Source organism: Poecilia reticulata, linkage group LG16 (assembly GCF_000633615.1).
Source record: "Poecilia reticulata strain Guanapo linkage group LG16, Guppy_female_1.0+MT, whole genome shotgun sequence".
NCBI classification, from domain to species: domain Eukaryota; kingdom Metazoa; phylum Chordata; class Actinopteri; order Cyprinodontiformes; family Poeciliidae; genus Poecilia; species Poecilia reticulata.
In genome coordinates this window covers 815,328-822,901 of record NC_024346.1, presented here as the reverse complement: position 1 = coordinate 822,901, position 7,574 = coordinate 815,328, and the positions used below count along the sequence as shown (strand labels likewise).

The 7,574-nt window shown below is 46.7% G+C and overlaps 2 protein-coding genes across 3 annotated transcripts in view; one reads left to right on the top strand and one right to left on the bottom strand.

The window, feature by feature from the left end:
- LOC103477457 (immunoglobulin superfamily DCC subclass member 3) overlaps positions 1-1,215 on the bottom strand; it is a 10,838-nt gene extending 9,623 nt beyond the window's left edge. Inside the window, exon 1 of the mRNA XM_017309357.1 lies at positions 536-1,215. Within this exon, the coding sequence (XP_017164846.1) occupies positions 536-578 (43 nt within the window). The 5' untranslated portion in view covers positions 579-1,215. The remainder of the gene's footprint in view (positions 1-535) is intronic.
- Positions 1,216-1,347: 132 nt separating this feature from the next.
- Positions 1,348-5,827, top strand: polr3glb (RNA polymerase III subunit GL b). 2 transcript variants are annotated; one of them, XM_008430587.2, is made up of 8 exons: positions 1,348-1,488; positions 4,109-4,273; positions 4,415-4,544; positions 4,628-4,696; positions 4,938-4,991; positions 5,072-5,166; positions 5,236-5,343; positions 5,626-5,827. In XM_008430587.2, the coding sequence occupies exons 2-8, from the start codon at positions 4,166-4,168 to the stop codon at positions 5,707-5,709; spliced, it is 648 nt and encodes a 215-aa protein (XP_008428809.1). In that variant the 5' UTR covers positions 1,348-1,488; positions 4,109-4,165; the 3' UTR covers positions 5,710-5,827. The 2 variants fall into 2 exon arrangements, with proteins under 2 accessions (XP_008428809.1, XP_008428808.1); XM_008430586.2 differs by having other exon boundaries at positions 1,351-1,488; positions 5,623-5,827.
- The last annotated feature ends 1,747 nt before the right edge of the window (positions 5,828-7,574 follow it).

Genomic DNA, 7,574 nt, shown 5'->3' with positions numbered 1-7,574 from the left:
GGACAGATGTCCTTCAGTCTGCTGCTGAACGGGTCACTTCCTGTTCAGGTGAGTCACCTGGGTTAGGTTAAACTGGGTTCATTTAGACTGAACCAGTTCCTCCCAGTTTGACCAGCAGCAGATCAAACTGGAGTGAAGACAAAAGAAAATGAAGAGAAAAGGAGCAAATGATGGAGGGAAGATGAAGAGAGAGAAGAACAGCGGTGATGATGATGGTTCTGGTTCTGATCCGATCAGATTGMAGCATCAGCCTTCCAGCAGCTTTTAAACTGATTTTCATTAAACCTTACTGCTGTGTTTTTATTGGTCAGATGACGAATGTGATGCTCTGATTGGCTGAAGCAGAAAAGCTGCAGAACAAACAGGAAGAAACGGAAACCTGGAAACTTCTGGATTACTGACGAAGAGGAGGAGAAACCAGGAAATGATGAAGAGGAGAGAATGTAAACCAGAAGATGAATCAGATCCAGAACCTCAGAGTTCTGTTGGCGTCGGGTCGGTGAACAGAACCTTTGGTTCTGAAACAGAATCTGACCTGAGCAGCAGAGTCCCAGCAGCATCATCAACATCTTCATCATTGGGCTGAACAGCGTCGTGATTCTTCTCTTCCCTGTTACAGAACCCGGCTCTCCTCTGGTTCTGACCCGGTTCTGCTGCAGAGCCTCCTCGCTGCTGCTCCGTCTGAAGTCGGGCTCCAACTGAACCAGAACCCAGAGATGCCTGGCTGATGTGGGAGGGGCGAGGCTTGAGGGGGAGGAGGGGTCAAAGGTCAGACAGAAGAGAGGAGGGGGAGGATGAGGAGTTTTTATTTTATGGCAGCAGAACAACGGAACCAGAACCACACTGAGGTTCTAGAACCGGTTCTGATCAGCAGAACCATTCAGCGGGTCCAATCTCTGCTTCTGTCAGATTCTTTAGATTCTAGAAAAGTTCTGGTTCAAACTGGACCTGAAGCTGGTCAGAACCAGTCCATCAGAAATAAATCCTTCAACTTCCTCTCAGTCCAGAAGTTCTGGTTCAGCCCGGTTCTGCTGATCCGAGCAGGGGGAACCTCGGCTTATTTAATGTTGGATCCATTTAGCTGCTGGTTCTGTTCTGGTTTTGTTGAGGTTCTGGTTCTGAGGAAGCAGTGAAGCCTCCCAGTTGAACCAGAACCATTTTGGGTTTGAACTGGTTCTGCAGCATCAGAATCACCTGAAGCTTCTATGTGAAGATCTAACAGAACCATTGGACCAAACGAACCGGGCCAATAAAGCTGGTTCTGGTTCTGAAACACGAAAGAAGTGTAGAGCCCCCGCAGGCCGCTGGGTGGCGGCAGAGAGCCGCTCAGGCTGCAGCAGCAGAAGAAGAAGCGTGGCGGGATGTAAACAGGAAGTGGACTTCTGACTGAAACAGGACGGGTTCTGTTCTAAAAGGTTCTGGACAAGCTGATGGAGGTTCGACTGCAGGAATCGGACCGTTAGAACCGGAACYAGAACCCGCTTAAAGGTCAGAACAGACCGAAACRAACCGAACCATCAGAGTTTAGACTGRGGTTCTGCTTCTTTTGTASTTTTATTTAAAAGGTTCAGAGGTTCTGATCCGGAGATCCAGTTCATGATCGGTTTCGGAGCTCTCCAGTTTGGATCAGGGTCCGGTTCGGTTAGAGTTCCTCCTGTCCAAATAGATCAGAACCGGTATCCGTYTGCTTTTATCTTCCTGCAGAACCGCTTTCAGAACCAGTACAGAACCGGTGTTCTGACTATGAGTGCTACCTCGTCAGATTTTCCTACCGGATAGATCATAGACATAATATGATATATTCGGTAGGAATAGATCATATTATGGGTTAGGGTAGAGAGATTTAGRGCGGCCATCTTGGAGCGGTCCACCACTCCACTCAGCTTATGTGTTTAGCAGCACAATGACGTATCAGCGCATTTAATCGATCATAACACGCTTTTTGTTACTGGAAACCAAATTCAATCATCTATCAAAGCTACATTTATAAACAATTTTATTATTTAGTATGTTTTAATACATAGTTCAGCATATTTAAATATGCTTAGTGGCTATAACAATAGAATAGGATGGAATATTCTGATATTGATGAATGATGAGCAGATTACAAAGCACACAGCCGTTCATGATTTATTCAATAAATTATTTAGGAATATCAATACATATTTATATAACTATACAAACACAAATAAATACTGAATAATATATATTCCATCCATCCATTTTCTTGACACCCCTTGTCCCTCAGTGGGGTCAGGAGGTGCTGGTGCCTCTCCAGCTAACGTTCCGGGTGAAAGGCGGGGTCACCTGGACAGGTCACCAGTCTGTCGCAGTAATACATATTGGATACATGTTTATGTATGTATGTACATATACAGCCAACGAGTTCTACCTTCAGAGATTCAGCAGCTGAGATTGAGTCCAAACTCCGATGTGATTCATCCTGCAGTGAATCGTCTCTCTCTATAGATTCTCCCTCTTCTTTCTCACATCGTGTCTTTAGGAAACTTTCAAAACAAAAACGGAAGATTTGGGATGTATCTTACTAGTGAAAGAATTACATATAAATAATCTTTACCACCTGTGTAAACTTTGCTGGTGAATGTTATAACACATAATATAAGTTTTATAATATATGTTACATTGTTTCATTTCTAATATAGAGAATAATTAATTATTTTAGATTTACAGAATCTCAGTTATCCTTCATAGCGGCTGAACCCGTATTACACCAAACACTGTAGCTAATATTAGCTGGTATCTCGCCGGTGGACATAAATACAGTAAAGTAATATTCTAATCACAATATATACACAATAATATGTCCATCTTACTTGTGAAATGTTGTCTGTGGAGCCTCACATCAATAGTCCATCGATCAGAACAACAATATCCTCAGTGCTGAGGCATCTTCTGCTGTTTTGTTGAGCAAAGTAGGAGGGACGACCTCTCCAAGATGGCCGCCGTATTTCCTGCGCCGGAGCAGCCAAAGCGGGGTCTACTCTATATTATGTCTATGGGATAGATAGCTAAGTCTATCTATCCGTGCTGCGCGTCYAAAACTCCTACCGTCATGTTTACAAACAGAAACTACAGCGTGTTGTTAATGTTCAAGATATTGATAACATTATTTGAGTGACGGGACTGAAGCTTAGGAGTTATGCTCAGCTTAGCATTGGAACAATTTATATACACSACGAAACCACAAGATCACTTGCTTCCTGTAGCCTAACCGTTTATAATGAAAAGCTATAGATGTATGAACTAATCCTTTTACTAGAATATCCTACCAGTTAAAAATATTTTAAATAGAGGCGTTTGTAAGAATAAAGCAGTATCAGACAGGGGAAACTGGTTTTTATTGGAATTAAATTAAACAGACAAATACAGATCACCGCAACTCTTTTTTGCGCATTAATACGTTCGATTGCTTTGTTAACCGATTAAACCGTTAACAGCTGAAAAAAAGTGACAGACGGCACAGATATGGGAAGTGCGGAATCCTCGCCCACGCCGCCGGGCATGAGAAACTTCATCAAAACTTGGGACACGCTGTGGGGGCGTGGCCTCCGCCAGGTGTGGGTTGGGGGCGTGGCCTCCGCCAGGTGTGGGTTGGGGGCGTGGCCTCTGACTTTATTAATTTATGTTTCCACTCAAAATGAAAACGACAGAAGCAACAAAGCAAAAATCTCAATAAAAATCTGTATGAAAAGTTTTAAAAGTGAACAATAAATAAATCAATGAAGATTCTGACAAAAGATCGGAATATGGACCAGAACCGGACCAGAACCGAGTCAGCAGGTCACATGAAGTTGGTTGTTTTATCTGAATATAACCTTTTTGGTTCTGGATCAATAAAATCTGATCTCTGTCCATCAGGAGCTGCTGGTTCTGAATTAAGTTCTGACCCAGTTGGGTTTGGGTCAGCACAGCCGATTGGTGCTGGTCCAGTTCCTACAGGATTTTAGGACTGAAGGAAGTGAAAATGGGTTGGTTTGGTTTTAGATGTGGGTCTAGAATCGGTCCTGAGTTCTGATTGGACCAGGCGTTCGGATTGGGCCAGAATCATGTCGGGTCAGGTACTGAAGCTCTGTCTCTGTGTTTTCAGGATCCAGATTCTCCCGGTCCACCAGGTKCTGGTTCTGATCCGGCAGTCTTTGTGGTGATGGCGGGTCGCGGACGTGGCCGCAGAACTCTGGGTTTGGACCCGGTCGGAACCAGTAGAGGCGACCCCCTGCCTCCGGCCGTGCAGCAGCCCACACCTGTGTTCCCGGTAAGCTCCGCCCCTTTCCTCTCACCTGACTCCTRTCTTCAAGTGGTTCTGGTTCTGTTGGGCGGGTCCAACTCCAAACAAACCAGAATGAGGGCAGCAGTGCACTGTGGGAGCTGTAGTTGATGCTGTGCGGTTTCCCAGGTGATGGAGCAGAAGCCCCTCCCCCTGGCAGGTGGGGAGGAGTCAGAGTACCTGACGGCGCTGAAGCAGGACTTCAGGGCGGCCATGAGGAGTCAGCCATGTTTTATCCAGCCGGCCACCGCYCACAGAGGTCAGAACACACCAATCAGGAATCAGCAGCTGACTCACCAAGCTGTACTCTTATTCTGAAAGTCTCTCTCTACTTCCTGTCAGATGTGGAGCGATACTCGGATAAATATCACCTGAGTGACAAGATGGACGGCCTCACTGACTGGATCATAGGTGAGTTCACTTCAGTACGGAACAGTTTGGTTTGGTTCGGTTCTCGTCCGATGAACCTGACTCGGTTCAGACTTAGTTCAGAACCTCAAAGCAAACAGAACCCGTTTTCTAGACATCCCAGTCTGGACCCTGGTGTGTCCAACAGCTCCCCCTGCAGGACTGACTGGTTCCTATGAACCAGGTCCGATGAAGGAGCCAAAACCCGGTGGAACCAGCTGAGGTTCTGCTGCTTTTGTTTCAGACTGGAAGAGATTCCCCAAAGAGCTCCGGGTCCAAATCAGGAAACCCAGAGACGGTCAGTACTCTGACTCCATCTGACAGTAATCTGATTACCTGAGCCAGTGACAGCAGCTGCAGTTTGCTGTGTGTCCTCAGGGGCGGCGCTCAGCCACCACCCTGCTGCGCCGTTGGGACAGAAGAAGAAGAAGAAGAAGGTTGGCGAGAAAGAGGAGGTCCTGCTCAAACTGGAGGTGAGTGTCTGGACTGGGAACAGGTGGGGTGCGCTGCACACCGTGTGACCTTTTACCTTTGACCTCCAGACGCTGGAGAAGAAGGAGCAGCAGGAGAGTTCWGAGGAGGAGGGCGAGGAGCAGAAGGAGGAAGAGGCMGAGGCTGAGGAAGAGTATGATGAAGAGGAGTTTGAGGAGGTGAGGGAGGTCATGTGACCAGAGCTACTTCCTGCCAGAGCGCTAGCATGCTACCTACAGCCGCAAGTCGGCCATATTGAGAGATCCAGTCTGGCCAACAGCCAATCAGAAGCCTTCATTCACCTGCAACATCAACCAATTAAATTTAAATTTATTTCTGAAAAATAAACTTTTCACATGTTTATAATTATTTTATTATGACTGCATTATTGACATTTTGTGACGAACTAATGTGTGTGTGTGTGTGTGTGTGTGTGTGTGTGTGTGTGTGTGTGAAAGGAGACGGACTACATCATGTCGTACTTCGATAACGGCGAGGACTTCGGAGGAGACAGTGATGACAACATGGACGAGGCCGTCTACTAGAACTGGTTCTGGTTCCGACCCGACTGACCCGTTTTATCAAAGTGTTCTTAAMGTTTTTGTACAGAAACAGTTTTTATTGTTTTTTGCTGTTGAAAATAAACCARTGTGATGTTTGTAATGGTTCTGACTCAATTGGATCCGTCTGGTTCTGACCCGGTAGAACCAACCATAGCGCCCYCTGCTGGCTCAACATGACTGCTGAAACCCACCAGAACCAAGGCAGGTCAGAACCTGAGACAGGAGTTCCTCCAGAACCGTCCAGAACCAAGACTTTGTTTGGGTCTGGCTAGACTGGATTGGTACCAGTACAGGATCTCCAGCTTTTTCTGACTGTTTCCTGAAGTTCTGGATGTTTCTTGGCCCGTTTGGTTCTGGTTCCAAAGACTGAAACCGTCCTGCTGCTTTCAGACAGAACCAGAACCTGGACCTGTTCCAGTCCCTCTGCTGCTGTGTGCGACCTTTGCCCTGGTTCTGGTCTGCAGGAAACCCGAGCCGCTGACTCAGAGGCCCAAACCGTCGGCCAATCAGACGCTGACTGGGGCGGTTCTGGTTCTGGGTGCCAGGTCAGCAGAAAGGGGAGAGGGTGGATGTGCAGCTCATGTCGGTTCTGAAGAACCCGCTCAACTCGGTTTAGCTCAGCGGCTTCTGCCCCTGAACCAGAACCAGGTTCTGGTTCTGTCTTTGTTTCTGTTGGGTTGTGGGTTCTGATGGAAACAGCTGTAAACAGGAGGTCCAGGTCCAGCTGAACCGGGTCAGAACAGTTTAATTGCAGGTTGATTGGCCTGGACCCGACCTGCTGTAGAACCAGAACCGACCCTCTGACGGTCCTGTCGTCCTTTTGTGGTTCTGAGAAGCTGAACCTGAGACCGGGACAGCTGGGACGTCTCTGCTAAAAATGTCCTGCTGTCCTCATGTCCAAACCGTCTGCTGAGACGCTCAGCTCTTACTGTGAAGGAGACAGGAAGTGTTTTATTGTGAAGGCCTGAGGTTCCTGTTTTGGGTCGGATGGATCAGAACAGAATCTGAGTTCTGGAAGAAAACTGATCCAGTTTAATGAATGAGTGAACCAATGAATGAGTGAACCAATGAATGAGTGAACCATCTGCTGCTGCCCACCCCTCCACCAGAAGTTTGTGTCAGTAGCTAAAGATCATTTATTTTCAATTTAGGTAAAATTTCAGTCACAAGAGAAGAAGAGCCAATCACTGCAGCCTTCACTGCTCCAACACCTGGATCAGGTGATGGACTCGCTGCCAGGCCCGTCAGCCGGTCCCGGTCCCGGTCCCGGTCCGTATCTAAAAGTTACAGCACGGCTCTGGAGGACCGACCCGTTGCCTTCTCCTGTCTGTCCCGATTCTTTATCTGCCATCTTTCTCTCCATCCTCTCAGCTGAATGACATGAATTTAGCATTAAGACTTAAAAACACATCAATCAAACCATATAAAAAATGAATCTCTAATTTAAATGATGTTCTTGTTGGATAACAGTTACTGACTGGACCCGGCATCTGATCTGACTTATGATGCATCACAACACCTGCAGCAGTGACGTGTGGTCAGGAAGGCAGGTGAGGCAGAGCCTCACCCGTCATCATGGAAAAACAGTYATAAAATCCTTTATATTGCTATTTTCACCCTGTGTTTGTTCTATAAAGTATCTATTTTTTACTTATCCTAACCAATTTTAATTAGTTTTTTCTTAAAAATCGCTGGATTTTCGCATTCAAATGCTCAGAAGCGAAGCCGGTGAGGCAGCAGCCTGTGGGCGGGGCTACGTATGTGGGCGGGGCTAAGGCGCCACTAGAACTGCAGCAGTCCCAGAAGTTTATATGATCCCGAAGATTTTGGTTCATTCAAATGTCTCA